General features: G+C 34.0%; 9 protein-coding genes across 13 annotated transcripts; 6 read left to right on the plus strand and 3 right to left on the minus strand.

Moving 5' to 3' along the window:
* Positions 1-489: 489 nt before the first annotated feature.
* On the minus strand, positions 490-2,620 carry LOC116349905 (innexin inx2-like). Its single transcript, XM_031781550.1, has 3 exons — positions 2,502-2,620; positions 1,991-2,125; positions 490-1,675 (listed from the first exon to the last, which is right to left on the minus strand). The coding sequence occupies exon 3, from the start codon at positions 1,658-1,660 to the stop codon at positions 587-589; it is 1,074 nt and encodes a 357-aa protein (XP_031637410.1). The 5' UTR covers positions 1,661-1,675; positions 1,991-2,125; positions 2,502-2,620; the 3' UTR covers positions 490-586.
* Positions 2,621-3,173: 553 nt separating this feature from the next.
* Positions 3,174-5,636, minus strand: LOC116349918 (apyrase-like). Its single transcript, XM_031781575.1, has 10 exons — positions 5,382-5,636; positions 5,098-5,323; positions 4,845-5,042; positions 4,377-4,779; positions 4,076-4,315; positions 3,939-4,007; positions 3,779-3,865; positions 3,521-3,707; positions 3,402-3,456; positions 3,174-3,299 (listed from the first exon to the last, which is right to left on the minus strand). The coding sequence occupies exons 1-10, from the start codon at positions 5,534-5,536 to the stop codon at positions 3,258-3,260; spliced, it is 1,662 nt and encodes a 553-aa protein (XP_031637435.1). The 5' UTR covers positions 5,537-5,636; the 3' UTR covers positions 3,174-3,257.
* Positions 5,637-6,452: 816 nt separating this feature from the next.
* On the plus strand, positions 6,453-9,162 carry LOC116349903. 2 transcript variants are annotated; one of them, XM_031781548.1, is made up of 5 exons: positions 6,453-6,605; positions 6,664-6,744; positions 6,828-7,716; positions 7,804-8,379; positions 8,461-9,162. In XM_031781548.1, exons 2-5 carry the CDS (start codon positions 6,685-6,687, stop codon positions 8,691-8,693), a joined length of 1,758 nt encoding a protein of 585 aa, XP_031637408.1. In that variant the 5' UTR covers positions 6,453-6,605; positions 6,664-6,684; the 3' UTR covers positions 8,694-9,162. The 2 variants fall into 2 exon arrangements, with proteins under 2 accessions (XP_031637408.1, XP_031637407.1); XM_031781547.1 differs by having other exon boundaries at positions 6,454-6,744.
* Positions 9,163-9,320: 158 nt separating this feature from the next.
* On the minus strand, positions 9,321-11,644 carry LOC116349849 (ESF1 homolog). The gene is made up of 2 exons (XM_031781450.1): positions 10,466-11,644; positions 9,321-10,388 (listed from the first exon to the last, which is right to left on the minus strand). Exons 1-2 carry the CDS (start codon positions 11,552-11,554, stop codon positions 9,321-9,323), a joined length of 2,157 nt encoding a protein of 718 aa, XP_031637310.1. The 5' UTR covers positions 11,555-11,644.
* Positions 11,645-11,729: 85 nt separating this feature from the next.
* Positions 11,730-13,686, plus strand: LOC116349863 (poly(A) RNA polymerase, mitochondrial-like). The gene is made up of 4 exons (XM_031781480.1): positions 11,730-11,879; positions 11,940-12,807; positions 12,896-13,388; positions 13,481-13,686. Exons 1-4 carry the CDS (start codon positions 11,795-11,797, stop codon positions 13,613-13,615), a joined length of 1,581 nt encoding a protein of 526 aa, XP_031637340.1. The 5' UTR covers positions 11,730-11,794; the 3' UTR covers positions 13,616-13,686.
* Positions 13,687-13,723: 37 nt separating this feature from the next.
* On the plus strand, positions 13,724-15,935 carry LOC116349864 (poly(A) RNA polymerase, mitochondrial-like). Its single transcript, XM_031781481.1, has 4 exons — positions 13,724-13,926; positions 14,008-14,830; positions 14,904-14,991; positions 15,329-15,935. Exons 1-4 carry the CDS (start codon positions 13,815-13,817, stop codon positions 15,851-15,853), a joined length of 1,548 nt encoding a protein of 515 aa, XP_031637341.1. The 5' UTR covers positions 13,724-13,814; the 3' UTR covers positions 15,854-15,935.
* A 29-nt stretch (positions 15,936-15,964) lies between these two features.
* On the plus strand, positions 15,965-18,297 carry LOC116349862 (poly(A) RNA polymerase, mitochondrial-like). 2 transcript variants are annotated; one of them, XM_031781478.1, is made up of 4 exons: positions 15,965-16,228; positions 16,416-16,633; positions 16,706-17,528; positions 17,586-18,297. In XM_031781478.1, exons 2-4 carry the CDS (start codon positions 16,522-16,524, stop codon positions 18,253-18,255), a joined length of 1,605 nt encoding a protein of 534 aa, XP_031637338.1. In that variant the 5' UTR covers positions 15,965-16,228; positions 16,416-16,521; the 3' UTR covers positions 18,256-18,297. The 2 variants fall into 2 exon arrangements, with proteins under 2 accessions (XP_031637338.1, XP_031637339.1); XM_031781479.1 differs by having other exon boundaries at positions 17,592-18,297.
* A 175-nt stretch (positions 18,298-18,472) lies between these two features.
* LOC116349899 (poly(A) RNA polymerase, mitochondrial-like) lies at positions 18,473-20,477 on the plus strand. Its single transcript, XM_031781540.1, has 4 exons — positions 18,473-18,648; positions 18,719-19,311; positions 19,383-19,615; positions 19,721-20,477. Exons 1-4 carry the CDS (start codon positions 18,537-18,539, stop codon positions 20,406-20,408), a joined length of 1,626 nt encoding a protein of 541 aa, XP_031637400.1. The 5' UTR covers positions 18,473-18,536; the 3' UTR covers positions 20,409-20,477.
* Positions 20,478-20,679: 202 nt separating this feature from the next.
* On the plus strand, positions 20,680-24,342 carry LOC116349880. Of its 3 annotated transcripts, none has more exons than XM_031781510.1 (8): positions 20,680-21,214; positions 21,450-21,681; positions 21,754-21,767; positions 21,861-22,050; positions 22,144-23,090; positions 23,176-23,764; positions 23,844-23,984; positions 24,052-24,342. In XM_031781510.1, exons 2-8 carry the CDS (start codon positions 21,587-21,589, stop codon positions 24,179-24,181), a joined length of 2,106 nt encoding a protein of 701 aa, XP_031637370.1. In that variant the 5' UTR covers positions 20,680-21,214; positions 21,450-21,586; the 3' UTR covers positions 24,182-24,342. The 3 variants fall into 3 exon arrangements, with proteins under 3 accessions (XP_031637370.1, XP_031637368.1, XP_031637371.1); XM_031781508.1 differs by having other exon boundaries at positions 20,680-21,210; XM_031781511.1 differs by lacking the exon at positions 20,680-21,214 and adding an exon at positions 21,307-21,328.
* The last annotated feature ends 14 nt before the right edge of the window (positions 24,343-24,356 follow it).

Genomic DNA, 24,356 nt, shown 5'->3' on the forward strand with positions numbered 1-24,356 from the left:
TTTAGTTTCAACTTTCATGAATCACACGCATTTCATGCAAACAGTCACTAAGCTATTTTTGAGTGACTCTTTTATTTATCAGTGCTTTCGTTCGATTATTTTTATTGGTTTGTTTACCTTGAGACAAATTGTTTGACGCATTTTATTGATTTACCATCTCTATCGAGCATCGGTATTTTTTTCCCTTTATTAATATAATAAAAAAATGAATTAAAAATGTGATCATGGCATGATACATAATTCTAATACAAAGAGTTAGTGATTTAATGGCAGTCAAAATTGCTTATCGATTTTAACAATTTTAAACTCAAAAGAGACAATTCAGCAGAAATTCAGACTTTGATAATATTCATATTTGATTATTATTATTGCAGTTATATCCTTTTGATTCATGATGACAATGACATACCTTTTACCGGCCATATTTAAATCGCGAAGAATCTAAAAAGAACGTTTATTGTAAAGAAATGAAAGTTGTCAGGCCAATTTTTTTCAGTTCTTTATTCAATTGTCATTTGTTTGTACTTTAATTTAACCGACATGTTTGTATTTTAATTTTCTTTTATTACTAATTTTAATATTAGTATCAAACGTTATGCTTGCCGCTTAAATGATTAGCCAACTCTATTATAAACTCTTTAAAAATCAATGGATCAATGTTCTTACTCAATTGATAGAGTAAAAACCAGTCTCCGATGAGACACTTTTTGCAAATGTAGCCAATATCTTGGGATGATGAAGTTCTTGCTCGACAACGCAACAAATAAAGTCGAAGTGTTGGGTAAAACACCACCAATGTTCGATACAATAACCAGAGCACATTTAAAATGAATAACATTAGAAACCAAAACCATAGAAATATGAAGATTTTCTCGTTGATAACGTTGAGCGGCAATACACACATGCTGTCAAATTTTTGAACGCTTCCGGATGGTCCATATTGGTGAAATGTACATTTAGTCATCTTTGGGAAGACTCGTGACAGGGGATCGTCTCGAATTTCTGATTCCATTTCCATGAATTGTAACACATCTATACCGTACGTTGAAAATTGGCCATCCAAAAAGTACTCCATAAAATATATTTGCGCGATGACATTCACAAAATTGAGAAGTTCACAAATGTAAAATTTAAGCGCATAGAAATTATTTCGTAGCAAATTGTCTTGGAAGTAGGTGATGAGCATTTTCATTCGTTTATCTTTCTCTTCAGTTGGCATGATCAAATCGGTTGCAAGCATTTTAATGCGACCACCTTCCCACGTTTTCCACAGATGACGTGGAATATAAAATAGCATTGCTTGAAAACATAGCGCAAATGGCACCCACTGGTAATATTTATGGTGTTTCACTGCGTCTTCGCCTTCGATGTGACCCATTACACCTGGCTGAATTAAGTCACGACCAACCACTCCAGTCATTCGGCTCGGAATTGTAAAGGTGGTTGATATCCAACAGTAAGTTTCGATTACACCAGCAAGAGATGGATTGTCAACAATACACTGAATTGGCCGGCCAAAATATTGGTAGGATGTCGAAAGCAGCGAAAATATGGTCAAAATAATAAATGTGTAATTGTAGTGCAACCGAAATAAGGTATTGTCAACGCAAACCGGTGCACGCTTCAAAAGCTTTTTCACTGGATGAAACACAGAAAGCATTGTTTGTTTCAAATGCTGTTGATCATGATGAGCACAACGAGAAATAAAAAAAATTAATTAAAATTCAATAATTCCAACACATACACAGTATTTAAATGCAATGAAATGCTCATTTATTTAAATTATTTAATGTCTATTCTTTTTGAATGAAGAAATACTCAAAACAATTAGATTTTTGAAGTACAAAATTTCCTTATATTGTGAAATTCATTGCCAAAAACTAATAATTTTTCTTAACGGTTTTATCTCATTTGAGTTGAGTTCAAAGTAGCGAAATCTTAAAAAACCGAATAAATTGCTAATAAGTTACTGATTTAATGATTTTCTTACCTGAAAATTGCTTCAAATAAAATAACAAAATCACTCGGAATCGTGATTTTGACCACCAGAATACGGCACGATGCAACAGTTCTACATTAAATTCTGTCTCTCAACACACGTACCACAAATCTGGTGACAGTTTGTCTAGTACGAGAAAATGTTGATGATGAGCACACCGAGAAATAGAAAAAAAATAATTAAAATTCACTAATTCCAACACATACACAGTATTTAAAGGCAATGAAATGTTCAATTATTTAAATTATTTAATGTCTATTCTTTTTGAATGAAGAAATACTCAAAACAATTAGATTGTTGAAGTACAGAATTTCCTTTAATTGTGAAATTCATTGCCAAAAACTAATAATTTTTTTTAACGGTTTTATCGCATTAAATTGATGTGCGAATCTTAGAATGAGTTGAGTTTAAAGTATTTAATTTGTTGAACGAGCGAAATCTTAAAAAACTGAATAAATTACTAAAAAACTATAAATAACTAAATAATTTTTGATTTTCTTACCTGAAAATTGCTTCGAATAAAATACATAAATCAGTTAGAAGCGTGTTTTTTGACAATCAAACTACAGCGCGATGCAACAGTTCTACATTAAATTCTGTCTCTTAACACACGCACCACAAATCTGGTGACAGTTTGACTAGTACGAAAAAAAAACAACACACACCAACACGAATTATCCTTATTATGCGGCGCAATAGCCGGTGTATTGTAAAACATAACTTGTGCAAATTGACTAGCATTGTAAAATTGTGTATGTGTACGTCAAAATTCAAATAGAATGTAACCCTTGACTTTTATGCATATTTTCAGAATTACTTTTGATATTATTTGATATTGCCGTTAAATAATTTTCTTTGCTTGTGTTTAATGTCACTTAATCAGTGAATCTTATTTTTATGCCATTGTTTTTTATGAAATTGCCGAAGAAGAAATGAATGTTAAACTCTAAAAAAAGTGCCCAACAAGTAAAATATGTATTGAAAATAAATATAATATTCGCTTGCGATTGTATTGAAAATATATAAAAAGATCGGAATAAATTACAACAATAAAACAATAAAAAACACTCAGTCAGGTCCATGAGAGCAAAGAATAACGCAGATAATATTATTATGTAACAAATATGTTGTTTTGTGAAATTTTCCATTATTTATACTGATTTAAATAAAAATGTATTTTAAAAGTGTTTATTTGCTCTGCAATTTACATAATATTCGTTTACATTGATTATTCCATAAGTGCATTGAATTCATGGGCTCAGATTAAAACAACTATTCGTCCAACGTCCACCTTTTCTACCTAGGGTTCATCAGTAAAGAAAAATGGAAATAATAGGAATTAATCAATAAGTAATGGAACAGAATCGAAGGAATGGATCAGGAATTGTAGCACCGTTTCTACCTTTTGAATAAATTTCATGTAATTCGTAAGCGCATCAATGTCTGCTTCTCCAGGACTAAAAATTAAAACTGATATAGTTTTCTTTTTTAAAATATAAACTGATGAATATTTTTACTCACATATAGTTTTGCCTATGCTCTGCAAACATTGAGTATCCGTTACCACCGGCAGCTAAAAAGTCGGTGGCAACGACTCGATATGATCGATTAACATCTATCGGTTCATATTGGAACAATTCATTAAATATATTTATTGAAACAACTCGATGTCCTCTCAATTCTGTAGCATTTAGCACAATCTTCATACCTGAATTAAAAATTAAATGTTACACACTTTTGTCATTTTAAAATTCCATACAATTTTTCAAAAAAGTTTACCCGATATTTGCAGCATATGCTTTTCATTTGTGTTTTTATCGTGAATATTCGTGGAACTATATTCGATTGCGTCCCAAATATACTGGCCTGGGTGAGAATCATAAAATCCAAATAATATCTAGCAATACTAATTTTTAAGTGATTATATTTTGATACTGACCCAATAAATCGAATGAGTCCACTCTGTTGTTAAATGGTTGAACCATAATCAAATCTCCGAATGTTATTGCTAAAAATATATTATTAGTGGGGTCCAAATTAGATCTTGGATTAATTAATATATAACCAATTACCTACATCCCTTTTGTATAGTTGCACGGATGCCACCTCCCTGTGCAAAAGCCACTGCTGTACCACTATCATTTGTTGTTTTACGATACGAATGCAAATAAGCGTCTGTGAGAAAATCTCCCATAAGACATTCGTCATACCAACAACTCGTATAGTTCAATACAATGGATGTTTCTGCGATTGGCTCTTCTTTTTTATTTTGATATTTTTCTCTCCATGGTATCAATTCATTTAGAATCTGTTCATCTGAAATGATTATCACAAATAAATTGATCAAAATCATCATAGAAAATCAAAAAAAGAATACCTTGTTGAACGTTTGGCCCAAGATATACAGGCTGTCCCTCCCATCGTGTTGCTTCACCCAATTCATTGAAATACACCGTGAGATTTCCAACATATTTAGCAAAGGATGCGGCTTGAACAATCAAAACTCTGTGACCGTTATTCTGTTCAACCACAACTGGATAATTGTATTTTTGAGAATCAACTCCTGGCGGATCGCCATTGTACATGAAAGTATGGGAATGTGCGCCAACAATTACATCTACATTTGAGCCTGCTTCTCGGGCTATCTGAAAATCAACATCAATGCCACAATGCGATAATACAACAATTATGTTGACTCCTTCGGCCTCCAACTTATTAGCTTCACGACGTACTGTTTCAACAGCATCTAGAAATATAATGTTCCCCGTATTCGATTCTAACTGTGGAAGAAATTATTTCCAATTTAATTAAATACCATTATTAAAATTTGTAACAACTTTCTTACATTTGTGTTGCTTGAAATTAGTCCGATTATTCCAATTCTTCGATTCCCTCGATTTAGTATTATTGAATTTTTGAATTTTCCTTTCAGCTGTACTTCATCATTTAGATCAATATTTGCCAGCACAATTGGAGTTTGAATCGTGTCCAGGAATGAAGCCAATTCTTTGGGACCTTGGTCAAATTCATGATTACCCAATGTCTAAAAAAATCTGTTATTCAATGCAATAATTTAATGGAAATTGGCTCAAGCTTACCATAACATCGGCTCTTAACAAATTAAGAAAATGACTTGTTACGTTCCATCGGCCGAATGTGTACCAGATGGTTCCAGCAAAGTTGTCTCCGGCATTAAGGTAAATGGTATTTGAACCCGTTCGCTGTAATTCCTTGACCACTGCAACAACACGCGCATATCCGCCGATACAGTCTTCTCTTTCCTCTCTTTTGCAATCCAGTCCATATTTGTTTGTTTCTTCAAATCTACAATGGTTTGAAAACTTTAAATATGTTGAAAAAAATCGAAATTAATATATAAAACCTCGAATGGAAATCGTTTAGGTGAATTAAACTCAGTGGAAATACATCTTTTGGGATGTTGCTCGAATGCCTATAAGCCATTGTACTAATGTCAATGGTCCGTAGGAACAAATGAATGAATAAAATCGAAATCCAGTTGAAATCGCTTATTTTCATTTTCGATTTAGTATATTTGTCTTTTTTATGGAAAGAAAACTTAAGCAGCCATAAAATTGACTGTATGCTTCAAGAGCTGTCAATAAACTGAAATAATATCAAAATATAATCAGCATATAAAACATTATGTATATGGAACTGGGAACACGTTATAATCTAGTTTCGTTATGATTATCTGCACTATTTTTTTTTTTGGACACGGAACAATCTGATTACGAACCAAAACGATTAATGAGATGTTTTATGTAAAAACTGGAAACAAAACTGATAAGACCTTTTTTATCAGCTGTGCATTGAAAAATTCAGGAGATTGCAAAGCAACATCATAACCATATTGTTATATGAACTTTTTTTAAGTTCTTGAATTTCTTGAAATCAAAGTAAATTTAATAAAGAAAAACATTACGTATAGTAATGTAAAACAATTATGCGTAATTGAGCAGATTTTTTTTCTCCTTTCTCCCTTCTCACTTTCAACGACTTTTTGTACTCTTTCTGAATATGCTTTATAATTAATGGAATTTTTTTTTCAGAATGTTGTATTTATTGAGAGTATACAAAGTGATTTTTAAATATATTGTCACAATCAAAGGTTCAAAAAATATTATCGATCATGATTCATTGTTTTGCTCCAAATTTGATTGTGTAAATATAAACAACGTTTTTCCCTATCGGAATTCATCAAAAACAAAGCATGCTCGTTTTGATGATGCGAAGCATTTTTTGTTCAATATAGCAGAGGATTGTATTTGTAAATAATAATGATGTACAGCAACAATCTTATTTCACCGATACAGATCAAATACGAGTCACAACTACATACAGCAAACGATACTAGTCAGTGAGAACATTTACATATACCAGTAACGATACCGTTTGGCGACAAACCGACGTTGATCTGTCCATCGAGAACACACTAATCATAGCGGCTTGTGAATTTACCAACGTCGTCAACTGAAAATTGCGCTTCAATATAGGATATTAAAAAAAACATTCGCATCGTGTGTTTATACAAAAGACATTTTAGTCACTGTCTATGTGTTTACACAATTTTTTGTACTGTTAAAGTGTAACTATCTATTTAGTTTGATGAAAAATATTTTATTTTGTTGTACAATTTATAATAGGTATCATTCAAATTGTTCAATATGTCAAACAACAACAAAGTTGCGATTCGAACGTTGTATGTTTCACCGATTGAATCTCAAGTAAGTCAGTCATTTTTTACTTTTTTCACAAAAAAAAAACAGTTTTTTTAAACATCGGTATTGAAAATATAATGCAATTTCAGATTACTCGTCGCATCAAACCCTATTTCGAGCAATTTGGAGAAGTAGAAAATGTTCGATTCCATTCTAAAGACGACTTTAAATACGGCTTTGTACAATTCAAAATGGCTGAATGCGCAAGTGCTGTTCTTGCACAAAATTGGCATTACATTGCAAATCGTAAGGTGAAAGTTAAGGCTGGAGATCTTTGGCATCAACCGGATTTTTTGCAAGTGCCCTCGAATCCATTATTAGTGGCACCCGATCAAAATTCTACATCTCATATTCTCAATTCACTCAACGATGATTGTTTGCGCGAGATATTTCGATATTTCAATTTGATGGATTTGTCAAGTACAGCTCGTGTTTGTGTTCGTTTCAATCAACAGGCCAAAGAGGCATTCGGAAAAAAATACAAAGATTTGAATCTGACCATGAATTTTTCGCCAATCCCATATAATCGCATCAAGAATCATGAGGCCGAAAATATTTTGAAAAATTTTGGCCAAGCGATTCGATCGTTGCGAATTGATTCAATGGTTATCGAATCGGCTCAATCATTTTTACGTATGGTCAGCAACTATTGCTCAAAATTAAAAGACTTGGAGATATCGGGTTTTGCACTGAAAGGAAATCTCAAAAAAATTCGGTCACTTTTTTCACAGTTGGAAAAATTGCAATTAATCCAATGCGAATGCAATCATGGCTTTAATAGCGTACTGACCACAAGCACGGAATTAAAGGTGTTGCAATTCGAGGACTGTGACTTTGGCGAAGGAACGTTCATCGAACAAAAATTTCCAAAGCTTGAAGAGGTGTCATTCAATCGCAATTATAATTTTGAACAATCTTCATTGCGAAACTTCATAAAACAGAATTCCACATTGAAGAAATTGAAGATTACTTTTAATGGTATAATTAATTTTAATAGTACAAATTGAATAGTTATTTAAAAAAAGATAATGAAGAAAATAAAGATAATGAAATAACTTTTTCTAGGTGCAATTGACACAAAGGAGTCAATAAAATTAATTGGACAAAATCTACCGAACTTATTGGAACTTGAACTGGATGATTTGGATGACGATAATTGGTCTGAAAGTATTCAAACTCTCGGTCAATTGCGTGCACTGAAAGTATTGAAGGTCGACTTCAATATGGAGTCGATTACGTCATTGGTGAAAACTCTTGCTGTCAGCAAGGTGCCAATCGAACATTTGAAATTGGTTAATGGCGATATCGACAACGAAGCCATAGAATGCATTTGCAAAATAAAGCAAATCAAAGTTTTGGAATTCATTGAAATGGTTGGCGAACTGACCGATGACAATTTGTTTTTACTGGCAAAAGAATTGACCAATCTCGAAGAATTTCACTTAAGCGAACCAGTAACCGACCAAATTACAACCATTGGTCTGAAAAAGATGCTGCCACATGCAAAATCACTGTCACTTTTAAGTCTGGAATTTGTCGATGGCATAACAATTGACGTTGATGACTACAAAGCAATGATTAAAATCATTCAAAGTCGGCGAAATAAGGTCAATCTCTTGATCAAGATTACAGGCAGTGGAGGTAAGAAGTGCTTGCGATCTTATTGTCAATGGTCACTTTTATCTCAACTCATTCTATTATTTTGTGGTTCCATCCCTTTAGGTAAGGTCAATATTCCCGAAAAAATTGTGAATGAAAACCGCGAAATCCTTTACATCGACGAAACAATCGAAGATCCAACAGATGATGATTATACTTACAGCGATGATGAGTCGTGGTTAAGCGATTGGTCGAATGAATATTCTGATGACGACTTTTTTGATCACTATTCGGATGCCGATTCAGAAGATCAATACGGTTTTCATTTCGTAAATGGTCAAGTTTTTTACTTTTAATAACACCCAAACGTTTACACTTAACATAGATTCATTTATTGTGGTGTCTAGAACCATGTTTGAAGCAACAGATAATAAGCACGCAATTCAAAATCTCCTACTACCAATAATAAATATCATTTTGAATAGGTTAAGGTTAAAGAGACCTGATATCATAAATAGAACAATAACAATGTTTTCACCAAACTCGTCTCTTAATCTGATTAATTAAAAAAAAATCATAACACAAATGAATGATAGCAATGAATGTGAAAATGTAAAAAAACAATTCTGAATGCAGGCACTGAATCATTCCAAACTAGTTTGAAACATAATTCATATTCTCAATGCACTCATACAAACATATTATTATTATTGAATATTTTAACTAACAAATGAATGTATTACAATAGCTGAAATTTTCCGTTTCTCACGTGTATAAGCAAACAAAATAAAATAAAGCTGCATAATTGCATTTGTTACAAACTCATTGAATCGCTTTTAACTAAAAATGTGGAGAAAATATTTATGTTTATATTTCATTTCAAATATTTTTCTTTTTATTATTATTATTATTTAAAACAACAAAATATTTTATTTCCATAAACAGTATGCTATAAATTATGTAAAACTATTACAAAAAAATATTTATACTTGTTTTTGGACTTTTCTTTTAATGCTTTTTATCAAAAGGCTATTGGATAAATCACGACGTTTTTTCTCAGTTGGTTCAGCATTTGAAGCGTCATCATTTTTGTCGGATTTACGTTTAAGTTTTTCTTGAATGAGAGTGTCCATTCCCTTTGTTTTGCGATAATGTGAATCGGTTGGATCGATATTGAACAAATGAGATGAATAAATAGCCGAAAAACGGTTGTCCGTAACATCCATTTTAAAATCATCTTCAACCATTTTCTCGTCTTCTTCATTTTTCTTGTGCTTCAGATTCTTGCGACGTTTTTTCGATGTTTTGCTTTCATTTTCACGTTCCTGAATTTTCTTCAAACTAAAATGTGCTTTGTGATCATCGTCATCCAGCAACAGCTCCAATTCTTTTTGTGCTTCATTTTCACTTTCATCCTCGTTCTTCTTAGACAATTTCTTTTTGGATTTGGATTTGCTAGATTTGGCGGGTGCAAATTCACCATTGGCAAATTCTTCAGCGAAATATGGATCATTCATATCGATTCCATCCGGTAAATCGTCTTCACTTCCACTGTCACCCGACTCATTTTCTATCTGATTTTGCTCTTTCTTCAATTGACGTATTTTCTGTTTGCGTTCTCGTTTCTTCTCACGCTTTTTCTCAATAAGCTTTTCAAATGGAGTTAACGATTCAGCGTTGTTGGATTTTTTCTCAGTTTTACCGGTCTTGGATGTTGTATCGATTCCCCAAGAAAATTCCATTTCGATTTTGTTTTTCTTCTTTTCCTGCTCTTTTTGATTGATTTCATTCAGCAAATTTTTATATTTCGATATAACATCTTCTTTTTTATTCGATTTGTTGATTGGTAAATCGTCATCATTATCTGAATCGCTTCCGTCTTTCTCCACCTCTCCTACATCTACTGCTTTTTCTTCTTCTTCTTCTTCTTCGCTGCTGTATGCTACAAACTTTCTCAGTTCAGCATCGTGAATTTCATTCAATTTTCCTGTATTCAATTTTTCATTGAGTTCAGCACGTTCCATATCATTTTCATCCCAAGTTAGTTCAACCTGAAAAATAGTTCGCAATTAATTCTTAGAATTCGAAATAAAAAGAATAAGTGAAAGAAATATAAATATTAAAATACCTTCGCTTGTTGCAAAGCTGTTGTAGTGAACAATCTAGGTGTGTATTTGGCCAAATCTGGCATTTCTGTACATTCATCCTTCAATGGTCGATCATCAAATGTCATATCATCCGGAATTACCTTCATTTTAAGCTTTGTAGCCGAACTTTCATACTCCAGACCTTTACATTCATGCCATAATTTTTCGACTGTTTCAACACGGTCACATTCAACAACTGCATAGTAATATTTCAGCCTGTTGATTTGGTATTGACGTAGCTTTTCCATTTGATAATCATCACCCTCTTCATTATCATCGGCCGCATGCGAATCGTCTGAATCAAATTCATCTTCGCTATTCAACTTAGTTTTTTCGATCAATTCTTGTGGTCCTTTAAGTTCTTCTTCGGCCATTCGTTGTTCACCGTATTCCGATTGATAGATTCGAATGCTGAGAACGGACCCGCCTGGTGGTAAAAATGAATTGAACAGCACCATAATATCACACGCTCGAATTCTATCCCAATCCATGTTGGTTAATGCAAAACGGCGTGTAGTTTCTGCATTCTCGTCATCCGTTTCGCTGTCCAGCTCACCCCAGGCATCATCCATTACCAATTCATCGTTCTCATCATCCGAAGAATCATCATCATCCGATGAACTATCACTCATCAATGGCAATTCACCGCGGGCATAATCGACACTCATATCTTTCAATTTTGTCATGACATCCTCAGTGATTTCTTCATCACTCTCGTGTACGTCGTTCACATTTCCACTTTCCTTAAACAATTCAGCTTCTTCTTTGCGTTGCTCCTCTTCATCCTCTTCCGAATCAATGTCATAGTATTTTTCCAAATCATCGGTCGATGTTTTATTCACGCGTCGCCCATATTTATCTACGGTATATTTCACTTTGAATTTGTCATCCTCAAACATTGACTTGAACCGCTTATCAATTTTAACTGTTTTCGTTGATTTGTGAATATTTCTAAATCGAGGGTCACTGACCAGATTTGCGAAACGTGGATCTTTCCAAATGCCATCTTTTCCACCAGATGATGATGATGGTTCCGACGATTTATTGCCTTTTTGAGTTTTTTCCGTCATTTTTTCGTGATTTATCACATAAATCCTCACTACACCAATTAAAACAGAATTTTACTTTATATACACGTGCTTGTCAGTCGTATACAACAATTCACATATTTCAACTGTCAAAACACAAAACAAAACACTGTCTATACCTTACAATTTTGACATTTTCGCCGATTGACATAACCTCAAAACGAATTTCAATTGCATGTACACCTCAAATCATAAGTAAAGTGCATAGTAGATTTCGAAAAAATGTTAATACATTTGTCAAGGCTTATACCAAATTTAGTAGGCCGTTGTTTCCATGGAATTAAACATCATTCAAGCAAATGCAGTGGTATAGTTATTATTTTGATTGTCTAATGTTGCATTCGATTCATATCATCATATATTACAGTACCTTTGTTACGGAATTTGGAAGATGTCGTCAACAGTCGACAATCGGAGGCTTTTCGTTCGGTAGTGGTCCAAGTTGCATCAGAAAAGTCGTTTGATGATGTTCACAATTATTGTAGTCAATTTGGTCACATAAAAAATGCCTACTTTTATACAGTACCAAAAGATACTAGCTTCATATTGCTCGAGTATGAAAATGAAAACTCTGTGAATGAAACATTTCAATCGTGTGCATTTCCAAATCTTAGTTCTGGTGTGGTGCCAGTAAAAAGTAAATTCCTATGGTTTCGAAATACGCCAAATAAAAGTAAACTGAAAGCGATGAATGTGAAAGATCGTATAGTGCTTAATACGATTGAAGGAACCGAAAGGAGTGCAACAGATTTGATGAAAATCCTCGTCGAAGCCGATTCGGTATCTGAACAAATTAGTTTATTGTATGAACACACACGACTGAATGACCTGGCGATACGGCTAAGATTTCTGGGAGCGTCACAAATTCAAACAGCACTTGAGGGCTTGTTTTTAAAGCATATTGTAGTACCATTTGGATCAACGGTCAACGGTTTTGGCAAATTAGGATGTGACCTAGATATGATTTTGCATTACAATTCAGATGATGAATCATTCAAATTGCCAAATGATTACAATAGCAGAAGACTAATGTTCCATACAAAAGGCTGCCCATCAGATACAGATACAATTAGGCGTGGAATAATTGAAAATCATATAAAATTCTATGGTGCAATGTGTCAATCATTCATACCGGGTGCTTCAAATGTTACACCAATACATAAAGCTCGCGTCCCGATTGTGCGTTATTATCAAAATTTCTTGAATTTGAGTGTGGACATATCATTGCTAAATATGTGAGTACAAATCATACGAATTTGGAGTACTTGAAACTCTCTTTGAAAAAAATTGAAATTCATGATTTTCCTATTCATTCACAAACAGGACCGGCTTTTATATTTCGGAACTTTTTCACACATATGGAGAGATAGATGCTAGAGTTCGACCATTAGTATTTTTGGTTCGAAGATGGGCACAAGAAGCGCAACTGACAACAAAGATCAACGGCACACCGAGACCACACTCGTTTACAAATTTTCAAATAAGCTGTTTGGTTTTATGTTTTTTACAGCAATTATCCGATCCAATTTTACCCACCGTACATGAATTAGTGTCTAAGGCACGCAAAGAAGATGTTAGATTCTCAGAAGAACATCGAAAATACACATTTTGTCGCGATCCAAATGAAATTCAATTCAAAACACAAAATACGAACTCCTTGGAGGAATTGTTTATTCAATTTTTGGAATTTTATGGTACATTTGATTTTACAAAACACCTAATTTCCTTAACTTCACATAAACCAATTCGAAAAATTGAACCTTCACCCTTGCAAATTTCCAATCCATTTGAAATGGAACAAAATTGGGGTCGAAACGTAAGCTATTGATAAATTTCATTTTCTATTCTGTTCCATTACTTAAAGATTAATTTCCATTTTTTAATTTTTTTTCTTCCAATCATCCCTAGGTAAGTTACGATGAATGTCTTGCATTTAAAATGAATGCCCAAAATACTTTTGCGGATTTAATAGATGTCGACGGATCGCAAAATCCAAACAAAAATCGATGGGGATTGCTATCAATATTTCCAAATTTAAGATAATTAAGTTTTTATATTATTAAGTAGTGTAAAAAATTGACCGCCAATAAAAAGACATTCATTTAGACAGTTTATGTCATTAGTTTTTGACAGTTTCAAACACGCTTTCACTTTGACAGCAAAAAATGCAAACCATACAATAAATGATGAAATACGGAATAAACACTATTTGAAACGAAGTATTAACATTTAATTAATTACAATGTTAAAGTTACAAAGTTGTTTAAGATTCGGTCAATATGCAAGTGGTACCTCTAGAAGATGGCACAGCACCGTTCTTCCGGACCAGAAGCTAAAAAAATCATATCCCAATAGTAGGTGTAACAAATTTATAACGAATTAAACATTTTGATCGATTTTCTAAAAATGTTATGTTTTATTTTGTAAATCTGTAGAAGAAAATTTCAGAGATTTAATAGAGAGACGGCAATCGGAGGCACTTCGATCCGTAATTCTTGAAGTAAATACAATAGATGTTTGCGGTCAAGTGTACAATCATTGTAAGCAGTTTGGTGAAATAAAAAATGCATTTGTCTACACGCTGAAAGATGAGCGAAACATTATGTTACTCGAATACAAACATTTGGATGCAGTCAGTGAAACATTCAAATTCAGTGGTTTTAAAGCGAATGCTGTGCAGTGTCCAAATCGAGTTTTAGTTGTAAAAAATTCGAAATTGAATTCATCGTTATCGACCAATGCACCACTTCTGTTAGACAATGCCATCGCTCCTCCAATTGCACACATTCTACGGAATGCTGCAACATTTGATGAACAAGTGTGCCTTTTGTACGATAATAGCCGACTCACTGAATTGTCGTTGCGGTTAAGGTTTCTCACCGCATTGCAGGCACAAGTTGTGATAAATAAATACATGAACGAATCTTTTCCAAATGCAATAGTCTATCCATTTGGTTCGTCCGTCAATGGGTTTGGAAAAATGGGCTGCGATATTGATCTGGCCCTTCGATTTGATACAGATATCGACCGCACAGATGGGAACAGTGATAAACCATTGGAATTTTGTGGAAAGATGATTGAATCAGAAGACGATTCAAATAAATTACAAGGAAATCAAGTAAAGTGCATGGCATCATTGATTGAATATTTTGTTCCTGGATGCGAATCAGTGTCTGCTTTCAGCGGTGCCCGTGTACCCATTGTTCGATATTTCGACACATACATCCATAGCAGCGTCGATTTATCCGTTGATAATTTGTGAGCTGTTGAAAATTTAGCATTCGTTTGCCAATTATGTGTCCAAAGCTAATTGAACATTTCTATTTTAAAGGGCTGGATTTCACATCACAGAGTACATGTACACAATGGGACTAATGGACCACCGAATAAGACCATTTATATTTTTAGTTCGACAATGGGTGAGTCAAAATATTCATGTTATCATAAACATATGTTATAGGGTTTGATCACTAACACAGCAATAAAAAAAATCCATACTTAAAGTAAAATGTACGCATAGTGATAAAAATGATTTCATTTCATTTCCATTTTTCCATTCATTATATGATTGTCCGAGAATGAATGTGAGTCTTCTCCTGAGAGTTTATTGAAATGTAACACCGCCATACAAAAATTGCTGACAGTCAGTATTTTTTGTATGGCGGTGTTACATTTCAATAAACTCTCAGGAGAAGACTCACATTCATTCTCGGACATTCATATATTGAATAACTTTCTGTTTTTATTCTCCTCCAGGCGAAGGAATTCGGTTTGACAAATAAACGTCGATATAGCATTACAAATTTTCAATTGTCATACATGTGCTTAAGTTTTCTGCAGCAATTAAAAGAGCCGCTGATACCAACGTTTGAAGATGTGAAGCTTCAAATGAATAAAAATCAATCAGAAAATTTCACAATTAATAAGAACAATGAATTTATCTTCGACTTTGATCGATTCAAATTTGAGACAAAAAACAAAAGCACAGTTTTGGAGCTGTTCATTCAATTCTTAGAATACTTTGGGACATTTGATTTCAGCAAATACATGGTCACAGTAAAAACAATCGAAAAAACACCCAAGCCAGCAGCAGATCCACTATATTTGGAAAATGTATTCGACAGCACAAATCCATGGGGGCTAAATGTTTCGCAGGCCGAAATTTCCACACTACAGATAATGATACAGGAATCATTACAAGAGCTAGAACAATGCTCACTCACACCGTCTGACAACCACCATAACTGGGGACTATTAGAAATTCTCTCAAAATTAAAATAAGAATATTTGAGACTTAGAAATTATTTGTACATATTTAAACCAGTGGAAAGCATTTTTAATAAAGAAGTTCGTGAAAAAGTGAGTCTGCTGTCAAATGTCAATGTTTTATCGAACTCTTCTATGGAATTACTTAGTACCAAAGAGTGGCGCCACTGTACATTTCATAGAAGGGTTCGATAATATATTGACGTTTGACAGTAGACTCACTTCATTTGAAGAAAAATCACCAACTCCTTTTTAAAGTATATGAAACAAATAATAACATATCCGTTGGGAAAAATATCAGTTTAAATTGATACATAAAACATTAAAAAAAATTAAAATTCTTTAAACACTTTTTGAACATGTAAACGAGAATTTTGTCAAGCGAAACAGGTAACATTTGAATAAATAAACAAAGATTAACAAAATTGAAGCTATGAGACAAATACTTCTCTTCAAAATTGAGTGTTTTTCAATAAAACAAAACTATTGTTAAATTAAAAAATATAATATACTATTTTATGCGTTAATTCAAAAAATACTTCATTGACAATTTCTGTCATTTGATCTCATTTGACAGTTGTATGATTGTTCCGAACGTGCTTTTTTGACAGCAATCCATTCATCAAATTGTGAAATACAAGTGATCAACATTTGAATCGGTGGATTGAATTGAATTGATTAAAATGTTAAAGTTGCGTAGTTGTTTAAAATCTAGCCAATATATAAATGGTATTTTTCAAAGATGGCACAGCACAGTTCTTCCGAGCCAAAAGCTGAATGAATCATGCCTCAATAGTAAGTTTAATAAAATATTTATCGAATTAACCATTTCTATCGATTAAACTGTTGTTTTTTTTTAACATTTAGAAGAGAATCTCGAAGATTTAATGGCGAGACGACAATCGGAGGCACTTCGTTCGATAGTGGTGGAAGTGAATAAAAAAGATGTTTGCGGTCAAGTTTACAATCATTGTAAGCAGTTTGGAGAAATAAAAAATGCATTTGTCCATACATTGAACGATGCGCGAACTTTGATGTTACTCGAATACGAAGATGCGGATGCAGTTAATGAAACTTTTAAATTCAGTGGTTTTAAAGCGAATACTGTACAGTGGCCAAATCGATTCTTAGCCCTTCGAAATTCAAAACTGAATCCATTATTATCGGCCGATGCACCACTACAAATCACAAATAAGGATGGACCGTCGATCACACACATTCTACGAAATGCCACAACATTTGACGAACAAGTGCGCCTATTGTATCAGCACACTCAACTCACCGATTTTTCGGTGCGATTGAAGTTTCTCACAGCATTGCAAGCGCAAATTGTGACAAATGAATATCTGGATGACATTTTTCCAAATGCAAAAGTTTATCCGTTTGGTTCGTCGGTGAATGGGTTTGGGAAGATGGGCTGCGATCTGGATATGGTTCTTCATTTTAAAAAAAATATTGACAGCATAGATGAAAACAGTGACATGCCATTGGCATTTCAAGGGAACCAATGTGAAAGTGCAGAAGAGATAAGAAAATTGGCGGGATGCCAAGTAAGGTGCCTTGCTTCAATGATTGATTATCTAGTACCCGGAACCGATGTAGTCACCCCAATTGGTAATGCTCGCGTACCAATTGTACGTTACAACGATACAAACATTGACAACAGCGTTGATTTGTCGGTTAATAATATGTAAGGATGTCTCTACCTCTTATCTCAATATAGTTAATATGATACTTGATTTTACAGGGATAGCTTCCACATAACGGAATTCATGTTCGCAATGGGACTAATGGATCAACGTATTCGGCCACTTGTTTACATGGTTCGTCAGTGGTATAAAAATTTTGAAATGGATCGTTACATCGGCCGAGAAAATTTTACGAACTTTCAATTGTCATACATGTGCTTAAGTTTTCTGCAGCAATTAAAAGAGCCACTGATTCCAACATATGATGAAATGATGAATCAAATTACTGCACATGAATCGGACAATGTTGTTGCGAACATTTTAAAGAAACCGTTTATCTTCAACTTTGATCATTTTCATTTTGAGACAAAGAACACAAGCACTGTTTTAGAGCTTTTCATTCAATTTCTGGTATTTGTTGAGACATTTGACTTTAGCAAACACATGGTTACATTGAGAACAACGGCAAAAATAATGAAGCCGGAACCTGAACCAGCGTCAGAACAACAAGAAAATCAACCTCAAACACCAAAAAAAATTATGCCTCTGACATGCTATATGGATAATATATTTAATTCGGAAAATGCGTGGGGTGGCAATATCAGTGATCCAGAAGTGTCAACGATAAAGATAATGTCAAAGAAAACTTTAACAATATTAGAAGAATGTACGGCTAAATCCTCTGGCAAGGATTGGGGAATACTTCAGATTATTAAAACATTAAAATAAATATGTAACAAACAATTAGTAATATATTACTATAGAATATAATCTGGTTGTTTTTTTATTTTGCATTCTGTTTATTCTCATTTCTCTGGGTTTAATATCTTTTATCGCTCCTTTCTCTATTCAACGGTAATAATCATCAACGAATAGAACGAATGTATTTTTGCCATAATCATGATACAGTGTCATGAATGTCAATTTGTTTGACAGTTCACATAACCTAACATGGCCATGCTTTGCCATAAACAATTTTGTTCAATATATAAGTGAAATTCTCATTAAATATGTTGAAATATACAAATAAATTAAATAATTTATCGCTTCCATTTCGAGGCGTTCCCTTTTGGCTAACACATCAAATTCAATTGAGACATCGACACGATGATAAAAAGAATGGTAAGGTCGGATTATATTTCAATAAGGTCGGAGTATATTTTGATTGTTTTTGTTTTGTTTTATTCTTCAGCGTCAAATAACCGACCAAATTTCCAGAATGCCATAAGTATGCGACAGATTGAGGCTAAGAAGAGTATTCTTATCGAAACGGATAGAGATCCAAATACAATCAAGAAAGTCATTGCATATTGCAGTAATGCCCGAGTAAAAAATATCTATCGAAAAGACGATGTTGATGGGAAAATTTCACATTTTCTAGTAGAATTCGAGAACTTTTCTACAGTGAATAATATAATTACAACTGCCTTCCACCCTGGAAATTTTTTGTTGGATAGCAAAATTCGTGCTAAAGGTAGATTCTTAAGATTCAATCCCATACATAATCCAACAAGAGAAAATCGAAGCAACGTCCCAGTCAAAGTCGAAAGAAATATTACCGAACATGAGCTTCTATTGAAAGAAATGCGAAAAGAGAAAAGCATTGACAAACAAATTATGACACTTTATAAATCAAATCGATTAAGTGACTTTTCGACACGTTTGCGATTTTTGACAGCACTTCAATTGGAAGAAGCACTCTCCGGAGTGTTTCACCAACCAAAAGTATTGCCATTTGGTTCATCAATCAACGGATTCGGCCGAATGCAATCTGACTTAGACATGGTATAAAACATTGAAACCACTAGCCACAAAATCATCGATACTAAATCAATGTCTTTATTATTTATCTTTAGATACTACTGTCTTGCGGCAACCGAATAAGAAATTGTCCATTTGATGTTATGGAAGTCGGCCCATTAGATGGTCGTTTTTCAGTCAGAAACAATTTGCATCTGATATCAAACATTGCTCGGAACTGGCTACATGGCGTAAAACATGTTGAACCAATTTTGAATGCTCGTGTACCTATTATTAAATATCATCAAAAACTAACGTGTTTAGAATGTGACTTATCAATGTCAAACATGTAAGTGGTGACCGTTTGGAAGAAGAAACTGACCGATTATAACTGATTATTAACCGATTATTATTATTAACTGATCTATACTCATTAGTTGTCGTTCTTTTCCAGTTCTGGTTTCCAAATGTCAGAAATATTGTATACGCTCGGTGAAATGGATTGGCGTGTGAGGCCGTTTGTCTTTTACATGCGAACTTGGGCCCAATCGTTCGGCATTATGCAAGGATATCCATCTTTGGGACTATCGAATTTCATGTTAACTTGTTTGGCAATATTTTTCCTCCAACAGCTGCCGCAACCCGTATTGCCTCCAATTGACGATTTTATGAAGCTCATAGTAACCGATGACAAAATTCCGAGCATTACGGATTCTACAAAATTGAATTTTAAATCGAAAAATACGTCGACATTGACACAATTACTGATGGAATTTTTCGACTTTTATGCTTCATTTAATTTTCAAGAAGATGCAGTTTCGATTTCTGCTGGCAGTATAAAAGTGAATGTAGGTGCTGAATCTATGTACATCTACAATCCATTGGATGTTGGCGTGAATGTGAGCCGTAATATAACCGATTATGAACGAAATGATTTCGTTAACAAATGTCGTTTTGCACAAAATGCATTGGCCAACGATAAACTTGATGCAGTCGCTCTACTCGAATTGGTAGGTGAAGGAAATATCGCATCAAAATTAGACTCATTCGTACATAACATGGTAAATATGAATAAAGATAAAATATCTAGTAATAATAAAACCGTCAAACGAAAATTTATTGTGAAAACAATTTTATCATAGTACACACAAATTTTGTAAGTGTATTGTTTTGAAATAAAACCAAATGAGTAAGTTGGTCTAGAAATAAAAGATTTGTTTTTTTTTCTGTTAAATTTTAATCATTAAACTGCAGCATAACCGCAATGTTATTGAGCATGTGAAACAACCAAGAGTCGTCGAGATAAGAACTTTCAAGCAATTGTCAAAAATGTGACAGCTAGACTAACAATTAAAGTGATTTGACAATATCGAGAGAGAGAGAGAGATGATGTATATGAATAAAAGGGAAAGGTGTTTCCTCTCTGCAGCCCATGGAAAGAGACAAATAGCAGTGTTTCTTTTGTTATTGGAAATAACAACGAGAGTGAAAACGAAATGCGACTTTTTGCGCGGGTGAAAAAGACCAACAGCTAGGCTGTGAAAAGATGCAGTGGCGATATCACAACGTTTTTCAATGAGTGTGAATGAGTATATACATTTGTGAGAACTGCTTTTGTGTCTTTTTTTCACAATAGCATTTTTCTGTCAGTGGTGATGTTTTATTATTTTGAACGATTTCAAAAACATCGAAAAACTTAAATACACGATAAAAAGCCCGATTTTGTATCTATTTGACGAAAAATATTTGAGAATAATCAACAGAATTTTGTGTTTGATAGTTTAATCAGAAATTTTGTTATAAAATAATGTGTGTATTTGGCCAACGTATCCTAGTTGATTAGTATGATTGTTAAAGAATTTTTTATTGGAAAGCATTATAATAATTTCGGATTTTGAAAACAACCCATTGTGGCTACATACTATACAAACAAATAACTATTATGTGCGTGAGTGGTAGAATATTAAATATTTTTTTTCCATTTATATGTATTATCTCATTTCGTATCATTACGAATTGGAATGCAAATTTCAGTGACCTTTTGAATAAATGATAATGCACTGTATGTTCAATTTATATTTTTGTCAATTTCGTTTTCCTATCTAAAAGTGCTCCTCGATTGCTGAACATTAAATCAAATAATGCAATTTTCCATTAAGTAATTTTCGTTATTTCCGCCATAGGAGCTGCAAAAATTAGAAAATACAAAAAATCATCAGTGTAAAACATCAAACAACGTAAATGAAGAACTCAAGAGTCACGAGTGGCATTCGAAAATAAAGTAAAAATTAAGAATTAGGGGATTTCCATAAAAGACAGTATGGAAAAATTTTCACACGATTTGACACTTGCGTTAGAGGAAACATCTCGTGTGCGGGCTGGACATTGCTGGGGTGGACGCAGAAGAACGCGCAGGTGAGTGTATCATTTTCATTTTCAATGCTTCCCGAATGTATTTTGATTATTTTTGTTTTATTTTATTCGCAGTACCGGCAACTTACGTATGTACTCAACAATTGCGCAAGTCATTTCAATCTTGTGACAAACTGTCATGCACATTGCATTTTATTCAATACCTTGTTTTATTTTTACAGCAAGTGCACCACAGCCGACAGAGGATAGTTCAAGTCCAGCTGACGGTCCCATCGATATCAATGAATGCCAATCAAATTCAATTTTAAGCGATTCTGATGATCGGCAAAATTTTCAACTAGCTCTACGACAACCATGTTTATTTGGTAATTTCGAGTCGGATTCGTTGAACGAAAATTTCAGCCCAACACGGTAAGCAATTCAATTATGTTTAGTATACGATTTTAGTTCAATTGAACTCAGACTAATTGTGTTATTTTTTTTAAATTTCCGTAAATAACATAGGCCAAGTACGCGTAGAAAGCGAAAATTTAAACGTATGGCAGTGGAATATGAAACGACTCCATCGACGCCAGGAAATCCAAATCCAAACACAATGTTTCCATTGAAAGGCAGCAGCGTAAAGAAGCGGGTCATGAAGCATACAAACCAAGAGAATTTTCGAACCGGTCTATTCTACTGTGGAAAACGCAAGCGTTCACATCGTGATCGTTACCATGATTACGATCACTATCGTTTGCATTCAAGCAGTGTACCGCGTCAACGTGAATTCTTTACGCCAAAAAGCTCTTACTTGGAATTCAAAAATCGAAGTCGTAACACATACACAAAGCCGTGCGAACGAATTTTGCCATTGAATAAAAATATCGTTTCGAAAATTGAGAAAATTTCACAAGATTCACAAAATAGCAGTGGTGCACTGGTTGGTTTTACACAAGGAATTCTAATGGCAAATGACGAAAAAAGCGTGCCAGCTGGTTTCAATTTTGATTCAGCATATTTGAAGAACAATCAACATGCAATAGCCACTGAGAAAAATCATCAGCCGTTGCCACACAGTTCAAGTGGATTACAAACGGCCGGCTCTTCTCAAACGAAGAGTCTGTCAATAGACAGTACATCAAATGCTAATGTGAATAAAATGGCACAGAAGTCTGGTAGTTTTGATTCACCATTCAACATTCAAGAAACATCATCGTGTTTCGGTCAACAGCCAGACATTTCTGCGCCAGTCAAAATTGGTAAAGACAGTTCACGAAAAGGTCAGTCACGGCATTCAAATCATAAGCGAAAGCAAAGCAAACGTAGTCAATTGAAAATGCAATTCAATGAACAAAGTGGTATGGATTGTGAATTTCTAAGCTCGAGTTCGTTGAGTAGTAGTGATTCCGAAGCAGGTGAAACAAATGAAAGCGATCGAGAAGGGGATGACGAACTGACGGATTGGCCTGGTGAGTAATTGGTTTTCTTTAAAATGAAAGAGCAACACACTTACTTCTGTATGAATAAAAAAAACGATTTTATTTAACCGGTCAGGTAATGAGGCGATGGTTAATTTTGCATCAAAAAATGATTTCAAACGAGCAAAGCCAGCCAGAAGTTCCATTAATAATCCAATAGGTAATAATAAGACACGATACACAAATGAAGACTGCATTGGTCAGGAGGAAGACACACTTATGTCAGCTGATGAGATGCCCACGCCATTTGCATCACATTTGACAACATCACAAAATCCAAGCGAATCGGTAAATTTGCTATTGGGCACAGATCCGATCCTCTTTCCGCCAAAATTTTCAACATCTATGCAAAGCCGTCTTACATCAAACGGTTCACAAACACTCTCGTCACCATCGACATCAGATAATCCTCTAACAACAGGTTCTAATATACTGCGCAGTGCTACATCGTTACCAATCGACATTGTTCAAAGCCATCAGCACCAAACGTCATTCACGTCGGGCATTCATGCGACGCAAATTGAAAGTGAAATGTCCGGTGAAACATCGAATCCATTCTTATCGTCAATACTTGAAGTGAGAGAAATAAGAGCCGGTTGTCGACGCATTCGTGATGAACGACCTGGTTTCACGATTTTTAGTAGTGTTAATGAACATTTGGCGAGGTTCGTAAATTTTCTTCATTTTTTTGAGTTTACAATTATTTTCTATTTTAATGAATTGATGTGATTTGTCTCTCATTAGATTTCTACAAGATTCTCGACAGTCTCAATTGATTTTGCCATATACGAATACCGAAGAAAATGATAAACTCATCGATTTGGCCAAATTGTATTCATTAAGAATCGAAATTGAAAATAGCCGAGCCATTTTTTACAAAACTATGTAAGTTACATTCAATTCAGATGGATAATTTTGAATTGCACTAAAATTTGAATTTATTTCCCAACAGAAACACCACACAATCCGTTAAAATTGATCAATCAAATATGTCCAAGTTATTTTTGAGCGACTACAAACGTCGCTGCTATGGTGCCGATGGTGCCGACGATGATCCAGACTCAACTGAAATGGCTACTTAAAAAATGATAGTCTTTTATGCTACGCGAGCATTTATGTTTACAAGAAAACGTCACGATTTATTATTTTTTTTATTGGTCTTCAACTTTTATTTTCATAAGATTTTTTTTTTATTTTGCTTTTGAACAGTAGGTGCGTGTCATCAGCGCCACCCTGGAATTGTGCTGGCAAACCTAT

The sequence above is a fragment of the Contarinia nasturtii genome, unplaced genomic scaffold (genome assembly GCF_009176525.2).
Source record: "Contarinia nasturtii isolate CC-2019 unplaced genomic scaffold, AAFC_CNas_1.1 Cnas_scaffold_3175, whole genome shotgun sequence".
Classification (NCBI taxonomy): Eukaryota; Metazoa; Arthropoda; class Insecta; order Diptera; family Cecidomyiidae; genus Contarinia; species Contarinia nasturtii.

Excerpts from the sequence above, each read along its gene's own strand:
- LOC116349918 (XM_031781575.1), bottom strand. The coding sequence starts at position 5,536 with ATGAAAATAAGCGATTTCAACTGGATTTCGATTTTATTCATTCATTTG. Across the intron at positions 5,324-5,381 it reads CTAAACGATTTCCATTCGAG|ATTTGAAGAAACAAACAAAT; the intron begins GTTTTATATATT and ends AAACCATTGTAG. Across the intron at positions 5,043-5,097 it reads TGTTAAGAGCCGATGTTATG|ACATTGGGTAATCATGAATT; the intron begins GTAAGCTTGAGC and ends AGATTTTTTTAG.
- LOC116349849 (XM_031781450.1), bottom strand. The coding sequence starts at position 11,554 with ATGACGGAAAAAACTCAAAAAGGCAATAAATCGTCGGAACCATCATCA. Across the intron at positions 10,389-10,465 it reads CAGCTTTGCAACAAGCGAAG|GTTGAACTAACTTGGGATGA; the intron begins GTATTTTAATAT and ends ACTATTTTTCAG.
- LOC116349863 (XM_031781480.1), top strand. The coding sequence starts at position 11,795 with ATGTTAATACATTTGTCAAGGCTTATACCAAATTTAGTAGGCCGTTGT. Across the intron at positions 11,880-11,939 it reads TCATTCAAGCAAATGCAGTG|TACCTTTGTTACGGAATTTG; the intron begins GTATAGTTATTA and ends CATATATTACAG. Across the intron at positions 13,389-13,480 it reads AACAAAATTGGGGTCGAAAC|GTAAGTTACGATGAATGTCT; the intron begins GTAAGCTATTGA and ends AATCATCCCTAG.
- LOC116349899 (XM_031781540.1), top strand. The coding sequence starts at position 18,537 with ATGTTGAAATATACAAATAAATTAAATAATTTATCGCTTCCATTTCGA. Across the intron at positions 18,649-18,718 it reads ACACGATGATAAAAAGAATG|CGTCAAATAACCGACCAAAT; the intron begins GTAAGGTCGGAT and ends TTTATTCTTCAG. Across the intron at positions 19,312-19,382 it reads TGCAATCTGACTTAGACATG|ATACTACTGTCTTGCGGCAA; the intron begins GTATAAAACATT and ends ATTTATCTTTAG.
- LOC116349862 (XM_031781478.1), top strand. The coding sequence starts at position 16,522 with ATGTTAAAGTTGCGTAGTTGTTTAAAATCTAGCCAATATATAAATGGT. Across the intron at positions 16,634-16,705 it reads GAATGAATCATGCCTCAATA|AAGAGAATCTCGAAGATTTA; the intron begins GTAAGTTTAATA and ends TTTAACATTTAG. Across the intron at positions 17,529-17,585 it reads GATTTGTCGGTTAATAATAT|GGATAGCTTCCACATAACGG; the intron begins GTAAGGATGTCT and ends TTGATTTTACAG.
- LOC116349903 (XM_031781548.1), top strand. The coding sequence starts at position 6,685 with ATGTCAAACAACAACAAAGTTGCGATTCGAACGTTGTATGTTTCACCG. Across the intron at positions 6,745-6,827 it reads TTTCACCGATTGAATCTCAA|ATTACTCGTCGCATCAAACC; the intron begins GTAAGTCAGTCA and ends ATGCAATTTCAG. Across the intron at positions 7,717-7,803 it reads ATTGAAGATTACTTTTAATG|GTGCAATTGACACAAAGGAG; the intron begins GTATAATTAATT and ends AACTTTTTCTAG.
- LOC116349905 (XM_031781550.1), bottom strand. The coding sequence starts at position 1,660 with ATGCTTTCTGTGTTTCATCCAGTGAAAAAGCTTTTGAAGCGTGCACCG.
- LOC116349864 (XM_031781481.1), top strand. The coding sequence starts at position 13,815 with ATGTTAAAGTTACAAAGTTGTTTAAGATTCGGTCAATATGCAAGTGGT. Across the intron at positions 13,927-14,007 it reads AAAAAAATCATATCCCAATA|AAGAAAATTTCAGAGATTTA; the intron begins GTAGGTGTAACA and ends GTAAATCTGTAG. Across the intron at positions 14,992-15,328 it reads TATTTTTAGTTCGACAATGG|GCGAAGGAATTCGGTTTGAC; the intron begins GTGAGTCAAAAT and ends ATTCTCCTCCAG.
- LOC116349880 (XM_031781510.1), top strand. The coding sequence starts at position 21,587 with ATGGAAAAATTTTCACACGATTTGACACTTGCGTTAGAGGAAACATCT. Across the intron at positions 22,051-22,143 it reads GAAAATTTCAGCCCAACACG|GCCAAGTACGCGTAGAAAGC; the intron begins GTAAGCAATTCA and ends TAAATAACATAG. Across the intron at positions 23,765-23,843 it reads GTTAATGAACATTTGGCGAG|ATTTCTACAAGATTCTCGAC; the intron begins GTTCGTAAATTT and ends GTCTCTCATTAG.